This window comes from Bufo gargarizans, unplaced genomic scaffold, assembly GCF_014858855.1.
Source record: "Bufo gargarizans isolate SCDJY-AF-19 unplaced genomic scaffold, ASM1485885v1 original_scaffold_1647_pilon, whole genome shotgun sequence".
Lineage (NCBI taxonomy): Eukaryota > Metazoa > Chordata > Amphibia > Anura > Bufonidae > Bufo > Bufo gargarizans.
The window spans coordinates 7,762-30,094 of record NW_025334453.1 but is presented as its reverse complement, the minus strand read 5'-3'; the positions used below and the strand labels follow the sequence as shown (position 1 = coordinate 30,094).

The 22,333-nt window shown below is 45.7% G+C and overlaps 1 protein-coding gene across 5 annotated transcripts in view; it reads right to left on the bottom strand.

Annotated features, from left to right (window-relative positions):
- Nucleotides 1-22,018, bottom strand: part of LOC122923488 — a 38,410-nt gene extending 16,392 nt beyond the window's left edge. The window contains exons 1-6 of one of the 5 annotated variants that reach the window (XM_044274309.1): nucleotides 16,930-17,050; nucleotides 14,220-14,450; nucleotides 13,841-14,139; nucleotides 8,487-8,759; nucleotides 7,679-7,735; nucleotides 7,527-7,574 (exon numbers count right to left, since the gene is read on the bottom strand). In XM_044274309.1, coding sequence (XP_044130244.1) covers nucleotides 7,527-7,574; nucleotides 7,679-7,735; nucleotides 8,487-8,759; nucleotides 13,841-14,120 — 658 coding nt within the window. In that variant the 5' untranslated portion in view covers nucleotides 14,121-14,139; nucleotides 14,220-14,450; nucleotides 16,930-17,050. Of the gene's footprint in view, nucleotides 1-7,526; nucleotides 7,575-7,678; nucleotides 7,736-8,486; nucleotides 8,760-13,840; nucleotides 14,140-14,219; nucleotides 14,451-16,929; nucleotides 17,090-22,006 lie in introns of those variants that run through there. The other 4 variants (XM_044274311.1, XM_044274308.1, XM_044274310.1 and 1 more) reach the window with 4 other exon arrangements.
- Between the last annotated feature and the right edge of the window lie 315 nt (nucleotides 22,019-22,333).

Below are 22,333 nucleotides of genomic sequence, written 5' to 3'. Positions count from 1 at the left end.
ATCTGCCCACCTGACAGATGTCTTCAAGAATAGTCTGGCCTCACTCTTATTTTACAGGAGAACAAGAATTAGAAATGTCAGGAGAGCCGATGTCACGAGACGCTGGGGCGCTTGCTCTCCTCAGCGCCGCCGGCGTCCCGTTTCTGTGCAGGAGCAAAGACTCGCCCAGCGTCCTCGTCTCCTTGGTGATAGGGGGCAGGACGGACCAGCCACGCATGTCTCCCTTCGCGTGGCCAGTATCCCCAGTTTCCCCAGCAACCAGGCGGGGTCTGAGCACCGAGCTGGGCACTCGGTGCTCAGCTGTACTTTCTGCTGCGGGTCATGTGACGCTGGCCACATCACATGACCGCAGCTAGCTAGTATTTAACAGGCAGCCTGCTGGCCACAGGTTGCCTGTTAATTTAGGTTCCTGGCGATTTGTTTGATTCCTGTAAGCTTACCTGATCCTGTTCCCTGACGATCCTCTGCCTGCTCCTCCTGTACTGCGCATCCCTCCTGGTATTTTGACCTCGGCTTTCACCTGACTATTCTTTGCAGACTCCTGTTGTACTTCTCTACTCTCCTGGTATTTGACCCCGGCTTCTCCTGACCATTTATTGCTCATCCCTCTCTACTGCATTGTCCTCTTGGTTTTGACCCAGTCCGTTCACGATCTGTTATTTGTCTTGTTTGTCCTCCCAGCACATATTCTAAGTTAGGGACTGCCGTCCAGTTGTCCCCTGTCATCAGGACTCGTGAGGCAAGTAGGCAGGGCCAGGGGTGAGGGTGGAGCACAGTGGTCACTATCCTCCCCCCTGTGTGTGTGTGTGGACGTGTTACAGCTGATAGATCCTTTTTTAGTTTCAAAAACCATTTATTGGTTTATCAAATACTGAGCATAAGAGTCATTACATCGGCAAATGTTAAATCAAAGAACATAAAACAAAAATATTCTTGGAGTTACACGCAACAAACATCGCAGTAGGTTATGAGTCATTGGATAATACATACATAATTATATGTGGAGAGAGAGAAAGGGCGTCATTCACATAAGCCAGTCTGAAGTCACAAAGAGTTAGAGAGAAATGCTGTATCGGATGTTTGAAGAATGAGGGGAAGCTATCCAAGGTTCCCATACCCTTTCAAAGGCGGCATACGTGTCGGTACGAATGGCTGAGAGCTTTTCACATAATAATATTCTATTGACCCTATCCAGGACAGCCTGAAAGGATAAGGAATTTGAACGCCATTTAAAAGCTATGTGGATCTTGGCTGCCATGAGTATGAATTGGGCCAGCTTGAATTTGGCAAAGGGCAATCTATGGGGTTTATCCCCTAGCAGACAGAAGGTAACTGTCATTGGATAAGGGTATCCCAAAACCGATGAGACTAAATTTGTCACCTTGCTCCAAAACCTCCCAGCCATTTGGCATGACCACCACATATGTATCATAGACCCTATCTCACCGCACCCTCTAAAGCATATCGGGGATACCTCTGGGTATATACTATGTAAGCGGGCTGGAACCATATAAATCCTATGGAGCACCTTTACCGAGGACTCGGCCAAAGTGACTTGCCAAGAGCCCTTCGTAAGGGTTGTAGAACGCTCCGACCACTTGGAGGGTGAAAATTCTCGGCTTAAGTCCTCTTCCCAAGCCCTCATGTACGGCATCTTATAGCCAACTGGAACTGCATTAAGTGCTGCATACATTCTAGACAATAACCCCTGTCTGTACAGAGAAAAATTGATTGAACGCTCAAATGGCGATAATTCTATGGGGCGGTCCGACGGCATAATTGTTCTGAAAAAGGAGAAAATTTGGTGCATGGTATAGTGCTCTCTAGTGGGAGGAGAGAACTTCTCTATAAAATCCGTAGAAGAGATCAGTCTACCTCTATTCAAAAATTTGAGTAGGGAACATAGGTTATTGTTCACCCACCAATCCAGTACGTGCGACTGAGTACCTGGTAGGAAAGCAGGATTCCCCAACAGATTTTCCAATGGCGAGGGTCTGCCCTGCAGTGTAGACTTAAATCGGACCGACCTCCAAAGTAGGATAGAGTAGTATGACAGTATTGAGTTAGTATGCAGAACCTGAGGAATGGGAGAGGTTGACCAAATTAAAGCCCTCCAGGTGTAGGGTTTAAAGTTGTCGAGCTCCATCCCGATCCAGATAGGGTGTTCTCGCGGGTCAAGAAGGGTCAAGAACATCTGGGCCAATCTCGCTGCCCTATAATACTTCACAAAATCGGGTACTGACAAGCCTCCCTGGGTTCTATGTCTACACATCGTCGCTCTAGATATACGCTGCCGTTTATTTGCCCAGATAAACTTCATCACATCTCTCTGTATGGATTCCAGGTCCTTGATAGGGACTGGAACTGGCAAGGTTCTAAACAAATATAGTAACCTAGGTAGGACTACCATCTTGATTATGTTTATTCTACCTATCCAAGATATTTGCATGGTTTGCCATGCCAGTAAGTCCTGTCGTATTTTACGATATATGGGCAGGTAATTGGTCTTATAAACTAGGCTCAAACTACCTGGTATCTGGGTCCCTAGGTAAGTAAAGTGCTGGGGTCTATATTGAAAGGGGAAATTATGCATTATTGCTAGCCTAGTAGAGTCCGGGGTATTGCATAAAAGTAACTCGGACTTGGCATGGTTAATAGATAGTCCTGATGCTTTAGTAAAGGATTCCAACAGTTTCATGAGGGAAGGAAAAGTAATTAAGGGGTTAGTAATAGTGAGTAGCAGGTCGTCTGCAAACAGACTAAGTTTATATTCTGACCCCCCTGTCATGAATCCCTTTATATCTGGGTGTGATCTAATATGAGTAGCCAGGGGTTCTATGGCAAGGGCGAATAAAGCTGGGGAAAGGGGGCACCCCTGTCTCGTACCTCTGTTGATGCGTATGGGGGAGGGGCTAGTTGTGGGAAGTTTAAGGTAGGCCTCCGGAGTAGAGTAGATAGCCTGTATAGCAGCCAAAAAGTGACCATTGATACCCATTCTAGAGAGGACCTCATACAGATAGGACCAGGCTACAGTATCAAAGGCCTTCTCAATATCAAGTGCTAGGAGAGCTAAAGGGGTTTTGTGCTTGCCAGATGAGTGGATAATATTCAAGATTTTCCTGATATTGTCAGGGGCCTCCCTTCCTGGTATAAACCCAACTTGATCTTTGTGCACAAGGGATGGTAGAAATCTCTTGAGTCTATTTGCTAATATAGAGGTGAAGATTTTATTATCAATATTTAGGAGGGAAATCGGTCTGTAATTGGATGGGAGTAGCGGGTCCCTATTGGGCTTGGGGATAACTGTAATGGACGCTTTAAGAAATTCCTCAGGAGGAATAGACCCCTGCAATAGTTGGTTACAATAATTCGTTACATGGGGGGTAAGGTGGTGACTAAATTTTTTATAATATAATGCAGAATACCCGTCAGGCCCAGGGGCCTTGCCTAATTTCAGGGAATTAATGGTATAGGTCACTTCGTCCGCCGTGATCGGGCTATTTAGTTCCGTTTGAGCTTCTGTTGTTAATGAGGGAAGTCGAATAGATGATAGGAAACTGTCAGTTTGAATACTAGTGTCACTTTCCGGGGCAGAGTAAAGGGATTTATAATAATTATGGAAGATCGTATAGATGGTGTCAGGATTGGAAGTGACCTGCCCAGGCCTGGTACGTATCTGGTAGACCTGATTGATCCTCTGTTTAGACTTGAGCTGACTGGCTAATAGTTTGTCCGGCTTATTCGCATATTTATAATAATAGGAGTTGGTCCACCTAAGAGCTTTTTCAGCATTGTTCGAGAGTACCATATTCAGTTGTTGTTTAGCATCTTTAATTGCTTTGAGTAGGTATAATGTAGGGGATCTTTGGTGCGCCCAGAATAACCTTTTCAACTTGGCCTCTAACCCTATTTGAGCATGAGACCTCTCTTTCTTTCTCTTGGAGGCAACTCTAATTAACCTTCCCCTCATAAAGGCTTTGTGGGTCAGCCAAAGTGTCATAGGGTTAACTTCAGGGGTATTGTTGTCAATAAAGAAGCCCTCAAGATCCTCCTGTAGTTGGGTGAATACGGTGGGATTAGTAAGGATGGATTCATTTAATCTCCAGTGAAAGGAGGCTGTCGTTTGACCGGGTATCAAAAAATCGGAAATAACTAGATCATGATCTGACCATGATGATACCACGTGCCTAGAATAAGACATGTATGGTAAAATAGAGGTGGATGCTAATATCATGTCAATTCGAGTGTAGAGTCGATGGGCAGGTGAGTAGTATGTGTACCCCCTCTGTGGGCCATTGTGCTCCCTCCACGTGTCCGCCAAGGACAATGAGTGCAGCACCTGATCTATCAGTTTCACTTTTGATGCCGGGCGAGGAGCAGCGGGGGGGACAGAACGGTCCAAGACCGGATGTAGTGTAAAATTGAAATCCCCACACCACAATAACTTCTGAAATGTAAGGGTTTCAATCACCTTGCTTACAGATTCGAAAAAGTGAATAGGGTCATCTGTGGGTGCATATGAATTAACAATACAATAGGATTCATCTTGATGGGTTCCCACCAAAATCACATACCTCCCATTGGGGTCAATACAAGTCTGCGTTACAGTGAAAGAGAATGAATTTCTAAGTAAAGTGATAACTCCCCTGCATTTTGATGTAAAAGAAGAGGAGTGGAAGTTAGAATATTGTGGGTGGAAGTGTTTTGGGTGTGATGTTGTAGTAAAGTGCGTCTCTTGAAGACAGATGACGTCAGGCGTATGTTTAAGGTAGGTTGCAAAGGCCGCTTTCCTTTTCATGGGGGAATTAAACCCCCTTACATTGTGTGATATTAGTTTACACATAATAGTATTGTAAGTAGCAAAACTCTGTAGAGATATGTCCCGACATCACCTACCCCCCGAGACACCTCCACCCTAGCCCTGTCTTTCACACTAGGACTCACAGTGACATTAATGACCGCATAATCCAAGAAAAAAACATAAGAACTGTAAAACAGTATAACATCCTGAGGGAACAGGAAAGGTAAAGTGGAACCAAAAGGTTCCATCCTTGAAATTGAACAAGGTGGGATATATGAAAAAGGAGTCAGCCCATAACTGGCCGGCATCACCTTCTCATAACGTCCCATAATCAGGGGTAGCATGAAAGTCCGCAGTATCGAGACCCTTTAGTAACAAAACTGGCCCGACTAGGTATTGAAAGGACACGGAACTTAAGTCCCCATCTGCGGTTAATGCAAGTAATCCTGACTGGTACCACACTCTGGACGCGCTGGGATGAAAAGTCAGGTATTCCGCTGTCTGGTGGATCCATTCGGGGCGGATGGGACTTTTGTCCAAACTCTGGCTGGTCTCTGTGGTTTCGGCGAAGAAGAAGGTAAGTCTTGATGATCGCATGGGATCCCGGCCCGCCTTAGTGCTTCTAGACCCTCCGCCACAGTATGGATCGTATGTGAACGTGAGTTCAGCTGAAAGGACAAATTGAAGGGAAACCCCCACCGGTATCTGACATTACTTTTCTGCAGAGCCTGCGTAACCGGCCTCATTTCCCTACGCCTGCGGAGAGTGGATGGCGCTAGATCAGCATAGAGATGGACAGACGGAGGTAGACCAGGAAGGTCAGGATTGTCCCTTGCTGCTGCTAAAACTTTGTCTCTTGCGTCAGGGTGGTGGAACTTAAGGATCACATCCCTAGGGAGATCTGGATTCCGCGGCTTCCCCAGCGATCTATGGACGCGGTCCATTTTCAGAAAGTGCGGTTCTGACTGGGGGAGTAGGGCGGTGAACAGCTCAGACAGAGTGGATTGTAGGTCATTAAAAGACTCAGGCAGACCTCTAACTCTAAGGTTGCCCCTCCGGGACCTGTTTTCGAGGTCTTCTATCTTAAGCTCCAGTTCCGTTAGCTGAGCGTCATGAGAGTCAATGTCCTCCCGATCACGGCCTAGTGTGTCAGACAAGTCGTCTGTTCTCGCCTCCAGGTCTGAGACTCTGTTGCCCAGATCCTGGATTTGGCGTGTAAAGTCCGAGACCGCTTGGGATAGTTCAGCCTTGAACAGGGCCGCAATGTTCTTGTATAAGTCCCCCTGACCAACCTGTCGATCTGATGTTTCTGGTGGAGGGTCGCCTCCCTCCGATGAAGCCGGGCTGGCGGGAGTGTTTGGCGCGTCCGCCATGACAGTCTGCCTGGTCATTCTGAAGATCTCTGGCAAAGTCTGCGACGGGACCGGAGTACCCGGTATTTTAGATTTCCCTTTGGTGCGGGTCATCTTCGGGGACCCCTGCATCGGGTTTCAGGGTAGTTGGAGCCCGGTAATAGGCGCTTTGGGTAGGGTTTTCTCGAAGTGCGGAGCGGAGCTCACTGAAGCATGTCCTCCTCGTGAGCCGCGCGCATGCGCCCCCTCGATAGATCCTTTTTTAAGCAGGAGCAGATTCATGTCCACAGGATATAAAGTGGCTCTGACCGAATAAACGGGAGTCACATCGTGTCAGGTCAATACACTGAACCAATGTATCTAAACATAAATCTAATATACAGTGTATCTAAGTAGTAATGTAATGTACAGTGTATCTAAATACACTGACGATCGTTGACCTGAATGTATGACTCAGAGAAGGGAGATATGTGGCCCAGGATCTTCAGGATAATGTGATGTGACTCTGCAATATTGTGTTGATGCAAAACAAACCTCAATTGGACCCTCAGAGCTGTCTTCGGGGGAATCTAACAGAGCAATTATTTTATCACTTGATATCGTTAAAGAATCAACTCTCCATTTTTTGAGCAAAGCTGAAATCTAAACCGTTCATGAAAATGATAACACAAAGCTGAGCGTAGATGTTAAGAAGCTATATATTCCGTCAGATTTATATTTGGCCTTCTGGTTGTATCACCGACATCTTATGTAAGACAGGGACTGGGAAGGTGGTAGGTGGTATATATATTCCACCTAGGATTCTCACTTATACGTGGTGAGGGGCTCCATGAAGTAGGAGAACGACACACATTCATTCTTCTCTATGTTTAAAGCACTGTTGTGGTTTCAGGGCTATTTTACACAAGTGTATCCCTTGCGGGAATCGCGCTCCATGTGAGAGAGGGATTGTGCTATCTGGACTTAGGAAGCGCACGGTATTATGCTTGGTAACGCTGTGTGCCTTGTGTGACTATTATGTATCTGAATCATACTGACATAAAGTTGTCACTATGATCCTGTAGAAGTAAGCTCAGGCAGAGGCAGGCAGCGTTATCAATCATAATACCGTGCGCTTCTGTAGTCCAGACCACACAATCCCTCTCTAACACTGGGCGTGATTCCCGCAAGGGACACACTCGTGTGAAAGAGCCCTTACTCCAGGTCCCATCTTCTTTTGCATTAGTCTTATTAGCTAGTGCAGCTGTACAAAGACCTACATAAAATCCTGTCTACAGTGCGGAAGCTCTGTCTGGACAGAGCATGGAAATCATGGAAATCAGAGAAGGAGCATACACTGCTTAGCTGGTCCTCGGACAAAGCCCCACACTTACCGTAAGACTTAAAGCTGACTGAAGGATTCACCTCTGAGTTGCCAGGTCCTGAAACAGAAAAGACTTGTGAGGACCAATGTTTCAGTCTATGGGTGTGTGTAGGCCTCTGTCAGCCAGTCCACTGGTCAACATGACATCTTGTAGGGTTTTACCTTTCCTCGCACTGCCATACGAGGACACAGAGGAAGACTCGTCATAGTCATCAAAACCTTGGAAAGAGAAAATGAAATCCTTGCTGTTATTGACAGAGATCTTTCTCCTGATTGGTATACCCTGCTAATGCTTTCCTGGTAAAGGCTCCATTAGTAAGAAGCCCCTCACTCAGAGAGTATAACACTGCTCCTGTCCCATATCTGTCAATGACATCTCTGATCTGGACTCTTGAAGTACATAATACAGACCGCCCCACTTTGTGCAGGAAGGTGATATTTACTGCTATGTTACTTCTATAAGATAACAGATTGATGAAGAACCTTGAGATATAAATGATTGCAGCTCATCATCCAACAGAACAATGTTTCAGACAGATACAGAGCACACTGTGGGGCTGGGTCCTTCAGAACTGTTTTAAATGAACATAGGAAGGATCCCTAAGTGCCTACCTGGGGCATAAAACCAAGGAATGAAAACACCAACAGGGCCCCAACTTACAGCTGGCTCACACCTACCAACTGCCATCATGGGACCTCCTTTCCTCCCCTTTCCCTTGCACTAAGGATCAGAGGATGGTGTGAGTACTTATCCCTCCTTTGTGATTGGTAGGTATCTAATGTTTACAGAAAGAGGGACACCCACACAAAACTCATCGCCCACCAGAGGAGACTTCACATTACTTCCATCTGTGGTATCTATGCCTTTGTTGGTATCATTGCAAATTAAGACATCGAAGTTAAATTTTTTGTAAAAGGACATAACTTATGAGAATGTGGACACTTATTCCTCCTTGGTCACGTCTAATACCTGCATCATTGTGTGGAGCCTTCTCTATAATGCGTCTTAAAACTTGCAATTTGCCAGAGATGGAGTCATAGTCGTCCTGCATCTGTGAAGAGATCGGTGATTGACTAAACCTCGGGTTGTCACCATTCAGATTGGACGACTCCTTCTCCCTCTCGCTGATGACAATTAGGTCAGAGGCGTATGTGTCCAGATGTTGTTCTTCGAATATCCTTCTCCTGGTAGCGTAACTGCTGTCATCCACATCATCCACCAACACAATCACATTTTCCTTCCCTAAGAAGGAGACAATGTGGACAGTTATTACCGAAAATGAAGGTTCTCAATAATAATATCTGATATATTGCACCTTGTTTTATATGAAGGTGAAGATGATGAGTAGTGTTGAGCAAAGCAAAGCATTCGAAGCTGAATTCGTTCTGAAGTTTAGGAAAACTTGTAACTAATTTTTATTTTCTTATGCTTTGTAATAACTAATCAGGTTTTCCTAAAATGGCTGCAAGTCTTACAAAGTGTAACAGAGACAAGCCCTGGAATGCAAGAGCACCCATAATGCTGTGCAGCTAGCCAGTCCAAATATAGCCATCCCCTGTGATGTCACAGCTCTATAAAACCCTCATCCCGCATGGTCTCATTGTCCTATAAGCTGAGCATAAAGAGAGACATGGCAAGTGCTCATGTGCTAGGGACAGTGTTGCTGAAAACAATAAAAGAATATTGGAGAGGGAGAGTGCAGGGAGAGTGCAGGGAGAATGCAGAAAGACTGCAGGGAGACTGCAGGGAGAGTGCATAAAGACTGCAGGGAGAGTGCCGAAAGACTGTAGGGAGAGTGCAGAAAGACTCCAGGGAGACTGCAGGGAGACTCCAGGGAGAGTGCAGAAAGACTCCAGGGAGAGTGCAGGAAGACTCCAGGGAGAGTGCAGGAAGACTCCAGGGAGAGTGCAGGAAGACTCCAGGGAGAGTGCAGGAAGACTCCAGGGAGAGTGCAGGAAGACTCCAGGGAGAGTGCAGGAAGACTGCAGGGAGACTCCAGGGAGAGTGCAGGGAGAGTGCAGGGAGACTGCAGGGAGAGTGCAGAAAGACTCCAGTGAGATTTATTCTGCATTATTTTATTTTTTTATTCCTACATCAACCGTAAACTAATATATGTAGTTCAATACCAGTAAGATGGAAGCCATTATTCTTCCACTGCCAACATGCCAATCAATACCATCCAGTCTTCACTCATTGGGGGGGGGCAGGTCTTAAAGGGGTTATCCAAACCCTATGATGCCTGGTTAATTCACCTCTCGTTACTCCTCTGCCTCTCCCTTCTGCCAATCCCTTCACTGGCTCCACATTGTCCAGTGAATTCGGTTTAAAATACTAACAACTACAAGTCATCCACAACCTGTCCCCTCCTTATATCTCTGACCTGCTTTCTCGATACATCCCCACACGTAATCTCAGATCCTCACAGGACCTCCTCCTCTGTTCTCTCATATGTTTTTTACATAATTGATTACAAGATTTCTCCTGTGCCTCACCCCTACTCTGGAACTCACTACCCCAACGCATCAGACTCTCCCCCAACATCCAAACCTTCACACCCCAATACATCATACATAGTGCTTGTATAAAGTATTTACACCCAAACACATCAGACTTTCCCACAACATCCAAATCTTCAAGAGTAACCTGAAAACCACCTTTTTAGGAAAGCCTACCCCCTGCAATGAGCACACCCTCACCTACTGTGTTCTGCCCTTCCCTTATAGATTGTAAGCTCTTGCGGGCAGGGTCCTCTACCCCTCTGTACCTATCTGTTAATACTGTAGTTTCTTGTTTATAGTATTTTTATATTTGTGTAACACCATCTGAATATACACTGCCATGGAATTAATGGCGCTTTAAAATTTATAACAATAATAATGTGTAATGTCCCGGAGCGCCATTACCACTTGTGCACCCCACTACTACCTCTAATGTTCTAATATCATGTCATCTGTGTATTAATTGCAGGTCTTTTATAATGTGCATTTCCAATGTTTGAAACTGTTATGTTCAATTGAAGTGTACCTGGTTCACCAGTAGGTGGCAGCAAGTATGGCAGAGCTATAGTTGTGCAGAATGTAACCTTATTTTTTTTCATTCTAAACCCCCATCTGTGGTGTGGTGGGAGTGTCCCACTTGCTGCAGGAAGGGTTGAGTTCTAGTTAGAGTCAGTTTTAGCTTACTCCCTACTAAGGGAGGTTGTGCAGGAGCACGTACCTGCTGTATGTGCCCTGTCTAAGCCAGCTAGAGCACCTTCAGCTATGTTGGATATGGAGGCCACAGCTGGAAGCCTCAGAAGCCAGGAAGAAAGTTCCCTGTTACTACTTAAGAGACAGACAACAGATAGAAGTTGTAGCATCCAGAGGAAGCTAAGTTATACAGTTACCCTGTTAGTACAGCAGAGTCAGAGAGCAATCTATGTAGCAGTGTTGAGTTTGTTTGCCTGCCAGATTTAATGCTAAAGCCTGCTGGAACTAAGACAAAATCTGTAACCCGTTTGGAGAACCGTTTATGCAAAGTAAAGCTGCTAATGAAATTCATACAAGGTCTAGACTCAATTTATTCTTTTGCACCTAATGGTGCTGGCGTCACAAACACCATGGACCCTGACGCCAAGGTACCTTAAACTTACACCACCATGAGCACCTCAACCACCATCTGGCGGGAGTTCCTGGACGATTGAGTGTGCCCCAAAGGAACTGGTGCTGCCCTTCCCAACACTGCACGCCGGCACAGGGAGCACAGCTAACCATGAGTAAAAAACTACTACAACCCCCATCGGTCCACCGTCCTTTACGTGTTGTTCCTACCACCCGGGTGCTGAAAATGCCCCCTCTAATGCCCGGGCCCGTCACACAGGTTTCACTTACCTTGCTCCCAAGCACTTGCGTCATGTTCTGATGCTTGCACAAGTGGTGGCCATGTGGGCATCAGAAGTGACGCGGGTGCCGGGGAGCAAGGTACAACCTGTGTGAGGGGCCCGCGCATTATAGGGGGCATTATAGGGTTTTTGATGACCCCTTCAATGATGACCATCCTCATCTATTGCTGGCTTTACTATTTTCAAATCATCTATCTTGGTGACCATGTCATAGAAAAGTCAGAAAGATGCTGAGAGAAGAGCAACTGGAAGTTCATGATTACATATTCTCATCGATATAAGATGATGTGGAAAAGGAAGAAAAGAAGATGGCAGAAGGGGGGCTCTCACCTGTAGGGCAGGGGAGCACTGGGGTTGGAGAAGTGGATATGCCAGAGCTGATTAATACTGTGAAATAACCTGCAGGAGATTGCAGGAAAGAACCCCGGAAAATGGTTCCACCTCCTCCCCACGTCATAGTCTACCTTCTAGAAATGCCCCGTCCTTCTTCCTGTCGGCGGCCAGAAAACTCGCGCAGGCGCAGTACTGCCTGCGGCCTGCGCGATCATCAACGTCCTGAGGGCAACAGCGCTCAGTTCACATCACTAGGCTCGGCACATGCCCAGTGAGACTTTTGAGGCTGTTGTCCCTCAGGAGCTTGATGATTGCACAGGCCGCAGGCGGTACTGTGCCTGCACGAGTTTTCTGGCCGCCGACAGGAAGAAGGATGGGGCATTTCTAGAAGGTAGACTATGACGTGGGGAGGGGGTGGAAGCGTTTGCCGGGGCTGTGGGAGGTTATTTGAGGATCAGGAGGCGTTCTTGGGCACTGCAGGGGGGGGCGTCACTGGGCACCGGAGAAGGAAAAAAACGCCCCTCTGGGCACCTTGGAGCCTCATTACCCTATCATAAAAAGCACTTTTATATCAAAAGGACAAAACGAAATAAAGTAAAAAGAAGACTGCTGGAAATAAGGTACTTTAGTGAACATAGCGATGGTGACAGCTTAAAATGGTAAAAGCAGGTGACAGATTCCCTTTAATAAATGAAAGGCAGCTGTGGACTAATTGGCCGCGCGTTTCTACACTGAAACATTGCCGCAAATCGCCCGCAGCTTGGCCGCTCTGTGTGGCCGCATCCTAAGGCAGAGTGGCCTGGGTATACCTGGTTTATACCGATTTGTGATTAATTAATTCTGAACAAATCAAATTTCTTGGTGAACTTCGCTGAAGTTGCCGAATTGACTTTTTCTAAACTTTGCTCATCTCAAAAGATGAGGATAAAGAAGATGTTTTTGGATTATTCTGTATAAATGCCAGCTCCATATTGTAGCTACCAAATTTTTTTATGAAAATAAAGGGGACATTGAAGAGAATGTAGCACCCCATTCTCTGGAGACCTCCAGAAGAGAAATCAGAAGAGATGGTCCATAGACAATACCAAGAAAAGGTCCACCAGTCCTCACTGCTCATCCAGTAACAGATCAGTCATTCATTTTCCACCTAAACTGGTCCTCGGGTGATGTTTGATATCATTCTTGCAAAAGTTTGACAAAAAACATTTTCTCCAAATTAGAAATGTGAAATCTTGGTTAATCTCACATTTCTCACCCTAACCTTAGGATTTGCCATGAAATAAACATTTTCTAGCATCTTTCTCTAGACCTTGCATTGTTCCGCTGTTATGCTCTGCTATTAAATCTCCCAGGCCACAAAACAAAATCTACCACAGCACAGGGGCCCCTCTCACCGTATGTTTTTCATCTTACAAGGACATGGGTATGATTAATACCTCTAAAAGCTACTCCATTGCAGCCAATGCTTAAATGGGGGGTTATTTCCTGAGCATTATGAGCCACCAGGAAGCTTTGCTATGGGAGCAGGGAGGTCATTATTATTTTTTTTTCCAAAATGCTTATTATCAGCTGGAAAACCTCTTTAAACATATGTCCTTCAGCTTGTTTTTTTTTAAACAAGTAACATCAGACTTGATGGGGGAAAGTGCAGGAAAGAAAGTAATACAGTGGTCCCTCAGGACACAATATTTTCAACAAACAATGGTCTTTTCTGACCCATCATAAGTTGAAACAAGACTCAACATACGATGCGTCAAGCTCAGATCCAACCAATCAAGGCCACTTCTCTGGTAAAGTAGCTGGATTAGTTTCTAGGTAGCATCTATTCCTGACTGTTATATGGAAGGACTTGACTTATCTCCTTTAGTTATCTGCTGATATTAAATCTTCATTTTCTCTTATCTTGGATAACATTTTCGGGCTTTGGAACCGATTACTCAAGTTACAATGGTTTCAACTTACAATGGTCGTTCTGGAACCAATTAATATTGTAACGTGAGGGACCACTGTAGAATGGAAAACAAAAATGGGATGGAGAGATAGAGGATGGTGAGGTTGAGTGATGTGACCCTGGCTGTCGCCTGTATATAGAGGATATTTTTTCCCTTACCCAAATCTCTGGACAGATCCTCCAGCTCCTGATCATAGAGAGAATCTGTTACATTTGCAATATTCAGACGTCCCCTCTTCTTGGTGTGGTACAAAATGGCGAAAGTGCTCTGAGACAGACCATTGACGAAGCTCCTGGCATTGTTGGATATATACACGGGAATGACTTCCTTCACAATGTTCTGAAACATGGTCTGGAGCACAATAATCAACCACTCGTAGTTGGCATCTCCATCTCTTGAGAAGATCCCGACTGTGTGTCTTTGTCCTTTTATAGTCATTTTATATTCTGGTTAGTTCCTGTGAAGATATCCTGTTAATAATTTCATATCTAGCAGGGGTCAAGTGTACATCATGATAATGGGATCATTGCGGCTCACTTTTTGTGATGAGGACGAGAAGAAGAAATCATGTTAGTTTCTGATATTTGATTGATTTGTTGAGCTCTGGTCATTCCTGATCATTAACACATCCAACAGATTTCAGGGTAGTTCTCTCAGCCATTCATTGTACGCACATTATTGATGTCACTTCTGATATTTTATCATGTTATCAAGGTGCCGGAGATCTCTGGAGGATGACATTTTCCCCAGAAGCTTAGTTTGCATGACCTGTGTCACAAACCAAACCATCAGTCACAAAAGATTAAAATACTATATAGGTAGCAACTCATGTCAGTGCTACTGTATGTGGACTGTCCTTTGCCAAAATTGGGTACAAGGTTCTCCCTCTATAAACATTACATTATTAGTGCAGCTGAAGAAGCCTGAAGGTCTTCTGTCCAACTAGGGATAAGGAGGTTAACAAGGGTCAGGCTCTTCTGCAGTGAAGGAATGCTGGGAGGAGAACACCATTTTGATTTTCACTGTGGGGTCTTCCTTCTGTAAGCAGACTGGGATTGTATGAGATTACAATATCCTGCTTATTTATAAGACTATCACAGTCTAGAGGAGACCATCACCCTACAGAAAAAAGACCACAATATAGAGGACAATATCACCCTGCAGACAAGATCATCAGTCCATACAGTACACCATCACCCTATAGACGAGACCATCACCCTACAGAAAAAACATTGCACTATAGGGGATATCATCACCCTACAGACAAGAACATCACTTTATAGAGGAGACCATTCCCATACAGAAAAGACTATCACTCTATAAGTGAGACCATCGCCCTACAGATAAGACTTACTGTATATAGGAGACCATCACCCTTCAGACAAGAACATCACTTTATAGAGGAGACCAATGAAGAAGAAGAAAATCCCTTTATTGTCCCTCAGTGGGGACATTTTGGCATAACAGCAGCAATCACATTCACAACAGGAGCAAAAAATAAGAGCAATTAGAAATTAAAGAGTAAAATACAAGAAAAACATAACACAGAATTTACTTTAAAAATTCACTACTGGGTTTCTGGGAACAGTGGTGGTTATAAATCCTAACCGCTGCTGGGAGGAAGGACCTCCGATAACGTTCCTATGCACAGAAAAGACTATCACTCTATAAGAGAGACCATCGCCCTACAGATAAGACTATTACTGTATATAGGAGACCATCACCCTTCAGACAAGACCATCACTGTATAGATGAAACACCACCCTACAGAAAGAAACATCACACCATAATGGACAATATAATTTTACAGACAAGACCATCACTCCATACAGTATGTCATCACTCTATAGAAGAGACCACCACCCTACAGAAAGAAAAATCACACCATAATGGACAATATCATTTTACAGACAAGACCATCACTCCATACAGTATGTCATCACCCTATAGAAGAGACCACCACCCTACAGAAAGAAACATCACACCATAATGGACAATAACATTTTACAGACAAGACCATCACTCCATACAGTATGTCATCACCCTATAGAAGAGACCACCACCCTACAGAAAGAAACATCACACCATAATGGACAATAACATTTTACAGACAAGACCATCACTCCATACAGTATGTCATCACCCTATAGATGAGACCATCACCCTACAGAAAGAAACATCACACCATAATGGACAATATTTTACAAACAAGACCATCACTCCATACAGTATGTCATCACCCTATAGATGAGACCACCACCCTACAGAAATAAACATTACACCATAATGGACAATATCATTTTACAGACAAGACCATCACTCCATACAGTATGTCATCACCCTATAGATGAGACCACCACCCTACAGAAAGAAACATCACACCATAATGGACAATATTTTACAAACAAGACCATCACTCCATACAGTATGTCATCACCCTATAGATGAGACCACCACCCTACAGAAATAAACATTACACCATAATGGACAATATCATTTTACAGACAAGACCATCACTCCATACAGTATGTCATCACCCTATAGATGAGACCACCACCCTACAGAAAGAAACATTACACCATAACGGACAATATCAATTTACAGACAAGACCATCACTCCATACAGTATGTCATCACCCTATGGAAGAGACCATCACCCTACAGAAAGAAACATCACACCATAATGGACAATATCATTTTACAGACAAGACCATCACTCCATACAGTATGTCATCACCCTACAGAAGAGACCACCACCCTACAGAAAGAAACATCACACCATAATGGACAATATCATTTTACAGACAAGACCATCACTCCATACAGTATGTCATCACCCTACAGAAGAGACCACCACCCTACAGAAAGAAACATCACACCATAATGGACAATATCATTTTACAGACAAGGAGACCATCACCCTAGAGATACAACCCTTTTTGTTATAGAAATGGACGTCCATGGAGCAGACCACTGCTTCACTGCGGTTCTATAGAAAACACACGGCCATTCCGGTAAAACCCCTACACTTTTAAGGTTCTGTCACTGCTAAGTCATTCTACATACAGGCAACCATTCTATAGAGGAGACCACCCTCCCATGACAGCTGTTCCATCACCCTACAGGTAAGACTATTGCTCTACAGGTGAAACAATGTATCTATGGTTAACAAAAACATTCTAAACTATCAGGATTTCCACCCAGGAGCCCCCGGAGACCCTAGCCCATTCCTAGGCAGCTCCTTTACCTGCACACCTTGGATCCTGCGCTCTGCAGAGAGACTTCGGAGCTCTGATCTTTGATCTCTTCACACACGCCCCAGCCATACCAGGAAGGTAGTGGAGAAAGAGCAGTAATCGTGCTTCAGGGTGTGGTGTCTGGAGATTGCATCCAGAAGAGGGTTACGGTTTCTGTTGCACTTCCCTGTGCACTATGCAAATGTGTTCACCTACTTTACCAGGAATGTAGTGATAAAGATAAATCCATGTAAATCCCCCTTCGAGACTTACAGGTGAAAAGACCAGACACATTCATGAACTTAAAGGGCAGCTCCACAGCTTGAGGCCTCATGCACACGAGCGTATGTACGGCCCGAATAGAACAGTCCTATCCTTTTCCATAATGCGGACAATAATAGGACATGTTCTATTTTTTTGCAGAACGGAAACAGAGACATACGGAAATGGAAAGCACACGGAGTACCGTCCGTTTGGTTTGTTTTTGCAGACCCATTGAAATGAATGTACGGTCCGCAAAAAAACGGAACAGACACGGAATAAAAATGCGTTTGTGTGCATGAGGCCTTAATCTGTAAATTCATAAGGTACTGTAGCTTGCCACCATTTTGCTTCCAGTCAGTATGAGAAGACTCAGATCATAGTGGAGTCATGCACAGAATATCAATAGTGATGAGCGGCATAGGCAATATTCGAATTTGCGATATTTTGTGAATTTCTGACTGAATATTCGCCATAAATTAGCAAATTCGAGAATTCGTGATCTCCAGTCATAGTTTACTTGATTGCAAAAACGTAAAAAAAAAATGTAATATATTCACGATTAGAATATTCAACACTATTCGCGAATACGAATATATAGCACTATATTCAAAATATTCGCAAATTCTCAAAGTGGCGATATTTGTGATGAAAATGTGCGATTCGAGTATTTGCGCTCAACACTAAATATCAACAGAGTTATAATTTTCTGACCACATTGTGTCCAGGGCTGGCAGAAAACTGATCCATGAATGTCTACAGTGATTCATGTGCAGCGGGTACGCAGGAGAAACACGTAAGGCTACTGTGGGCCGATGGGGGTAGTAGTTGTTCTCACGGTTAGCAGAGCCTCCCTGGGCCGGCAGTGCAGTGATGAGGAGGACAGCACTAAATCCTCCGGGGCACGCTCCGCTACAGGGATCACCAGCCGGATGGAAGTTGAGGTGCCCTTGATGGTATAGGTGCTTAAGGTGCTCAAGCATCGTAAGGTGCAAATGTTGAGTGTAGTAGTAGTAATGAAGAGTCAGTTGTTGTAAAACAGTTGAACATCTACCATATTTTTTGCCCCATAAGACGCACCTAGGTTTTAGAGGAGGACAATAAGAAAATATATTTTTCATTAGCCCTCAGGTCAGACCAGCAGTCAGGACCCCAATGTTAATCAGACCTCAGCTCACAGCCCTATCAGACCCCCAATGTTAATAAGACCCCAGGAGGACCTCAGATCAGACCCCAATGTGAATGACCCCCAAACAGACCTCAGATAAGAGCCCCATTGCCTCTTAGCAGCCCCCATATGTGCCCCATGCCTATAAGCAGCCCCCATGCCTCCTAGCAGCCCCATATGTGTCCCCATGCCTCTTAGCAGCCTCCATATGTGCCCCCATGTCTCTTAGCAGCCTCCATATGTGCCCCCATGCCTCTTAGCAGCCTCCATATGTGCCCCCATGCCTCTTAGCAGCCTCCATATGTGCCACATGCCTCTTAGCAGCCCCCATATGTGCCCCATGCCTCTTAGCAGCCCCCATATGTGCCCCATGCCTCTCAGCAGCCCCCATATGTGCCCCATGCCTCTTAGCAGCCTCCATATGTGCCCATGCCTCTTAGCAGCCTCCATATGTGCCCCCATGCCTCTTAGCAGCCCCCATATGTGCCCCCATGCCTCTTAGCAGCCTCCATATGTGCCCCATGCCTCTTAGCAGCCCCCATATGTGCCCCATGCCTCTTAGCAGCCTCGATATGTGCCCATGCCTCTTAGCAGCCCCCATATGTGTCCATGCCTCTTAGCAGCCTCCATGCCTCTTAGCAGCCCCCATATGTACCCCATGCCTCTTAGCAGCCCCCATGCCTCCTAGCAGCCCCATATGTGTCCCCATGCCTCTTAGCAGCCTCCATATGTGCCCCCATGTCTCTTAGCAGCCTTCATGTGCCCCCATGCCTCTTAGCAGCCTCCATATGTGCCCCCATGCCTCTTAGCAGCCTCCATATGTGCCCCATGCCTCTTAGCAGCCCCCATATGTGCCCCATGCCTCTTAGCAGCCTCCATATGTGCCCCATGCCTCTTAGCAGCCCCCATATGTGCCCCATGCCTCTTAGCAGCCCCCATATGTGCCCCCATGCCTCTTAGCAGCCCCCATATGTGCCCCCATGCTTATGTGCAGCCACCATATGAGCCCCCATGCTTATGTGCAGCCACCATATGAGCCCCCATGCATCTGTGCAGCCACCATATGAGCCCCATGTCTCTGTGCAGCCACCATATGAGCCCCCATGCCTATGCGCAGCCACCATATGTGCCCTCATGCCTATGTGCAGCCACCATATGAGCCCCATGCCTAAGTGCAGCCACCATATAAGTCCCCATGCCTCTGTGCAGCCACCATATAAGCCCCCATGCCTCTGTGCATCCACTATATGAGCCCCCATGCCTATGTGCAGCCACCATATGTGCCCCCATGCCTATGTGCAGCCACCATATGAGCCCCCATGCCTCTGTGCAGCCCCCATATGTGCCCCCATGCCTCTTAGCAGCCTCCATATGTGCCTCATGCCTATAAGCAGCCCCCATATGTGCCCCCATGCCTCTTAGCAGCACCCATATGTGCCCCCATGCCTCTTAGCAGCCCCCATATGTGCCCCCATGCCTATGTGCAGCCACCATATAAGTCCCCATGCCTATGTACAGTCATTATATGTGCCCCCATGCATCTGTGCAGCCACTATATGTGCCCCCATGCCTCTATGCAGCCAATATATTTGCCCTCATGCCTATGTGCAGGCACCATATGTGCCCCCATGCCTCTTAGTAGCCACCATATGTGCCCCATGCCACAGAAAACTTAAAATAAAAAAATCACTTACCTCTCCGGCTCCGAGCGCCGCCACTGCTCACCTACATCGCGATCCTCCTTCTCCAGCTGTCGGCTGTGCTGTGAAGGCCCGAGCGCACTCACACTGTGCGCAGCCCTGCACAGCCGACAGCTGAAGACCAGGAAGGGGTGAGTGCAGAGACTTCACCTGCTTCCCGGTCCTCCGGTACTAATGAGCGCTTCCATAATGGAAGCGCTTCGTTAGTATTCCCCCCATAAGACACTTTTGGGGGGGGGAATGCATCTTAAGGGGCAACAAAATACGGTACTTGAATAAATAGTCCATCAATAAAGTGCATTCATATGGCACCAGTAATGATTCAGATGTTAAGGTGATTGTAATCCTTCTGTCAGGTTTAGGCAATGGTCAGTTGAGGAGTTCTCTGGTACTTTAGCTTCACAGGTGAAGAATAATTAGATTTACGTTAAGTCCACTTTCCATAGCACTCTGGTACTAAATATGCTGTTTTCTACTTATCTTGAGCTTTCCAATAAGGGCGTTCTCCCTCGCGGTAGGCAAACTCTCTGCTACATTATTTGCAGGATGCTCTCCTGAATAGAGATGAGCGAACTTCTGTTTTAAGTTCGGCGTCTAAAGTTCGGGTTAGGATTAGCGGAGAATCCCGATCTGGAACCGGATATGGATTCCGACTTCCGTTGTGGTCCGTGGTAGCGGAATCAATAATCGGCCATTATTGATTCCGCTACCACGGACCACAACGGAAGTCGGAATCCATATCCGGTTCCAGATCGGGATTCTCCGCTAATCCTAACCCGAACTTTAGACGCCGAACTTAAAACAGAAGTTCGCTCATCTCTACTCCTGAAGTATTCAGATTCATTATATCCCGGAAGGCTTCTAGTGAAATAAGGACAATTCTGCGCACTAATTATCCAGACGTGTCCTGGCACTTAGAAAGTTACTCTCAAGCACTGGTGCTGATGAGGTCTATAAGCTAGACTCAGCTGTAGCCCTCACTAGGCTTGCTTCATATTTAGACATAGACTCACTGTCTGGTGCTTGGCTGCTGTAGATAAATGTTAGATGTACTCCCTTAGCCTGGCCATGACCAAGGGGTAGAACTAGCAGACTACATGGTGGACGATGCCTGTTCCTCTCCTCCATACACACTGTACTAACTTCACTTCCTGTCTACTCTGCTCTCTCTCCCTCTACTGTTCCAACCCCCCCCCAAGCTATATAAATGAGTGGTGACAGCACCACCTAGGGGCGAACGGGCGAAATGACATTGCAATCCTGATAATAGGAAATACCATACAATGCAAATACATAGGCAGTAGTTTAAAGTGTCCCATTTATACACATATGTGGGACACTGCACATGAATATCTACAATGATCCATGAATGTCTTCAGTGATCCATAATTATCTACAGTGATCCATGAATGTCTACAGTGATCCATAATTATCTACAGTGATCCATGAATGTCTACAGTGATCCATGAATGTCTACAGTGATCCATGAATGTCTACAGTGATCCGTAATTATCTACAGTGATCGATGAATATCTACAATGATACATGAACGTCAACAGTGATCCATGAATATCTACAGCAGGGGTCAGCAACCTCTGGCACTCCAGGTGTTGTGAAACTACATATCCCATCATGCACACTTGCTTGGCTGTTCTTTAAACTCCCACACAAGTGGAAGTAGCATGCTGGGAGTTGTAGTTTCACAACAGCTGAAGTGCCGAAGGTTGCTGATTCCTGATCTACAGTGATCCATAAATATCTACAGTGATCCATGAATATCTACAGTGATCCATGAAGTGATCCATGAATATCCACTCTGATCCATGAATGTGTACAGTGACTAGGGCTGAAACAATAACTCAACTGAATCGAGTAATTCAACACAAAAAAAATTTGCATTGAGGATTCGTTTGTGTCATGTGACCATGGAGTGAGAGTGAAGCTCTTGCTATTACTCACCGCTCCGTGGTCACCCGCCTGCCTGCGCGCTGCACTGGATCCTGACACATCGTCAGGCCATAGTGCACGTAAGACGGACTTAAAAACCCCGACCGCAGGTCCAGCTAAGCCACGCCCCAACCAAGTTAGGACATGCCCCCCCACCCCCACTCCGCAGCCTATGGGGATTAAAAAAAAGAAGGTAAAAGTCAACTTCTGTCACCTTGGCCACAAGGATAGATATGCATTTCAGGGAACGTTCTATGGAGGTTGCATGCAGCAGAAGACCACCTCGTTTGGCTCCATCCTTCCAGAGGCCGGTTCTTCCTCTAGTGTCCACCCCATCTG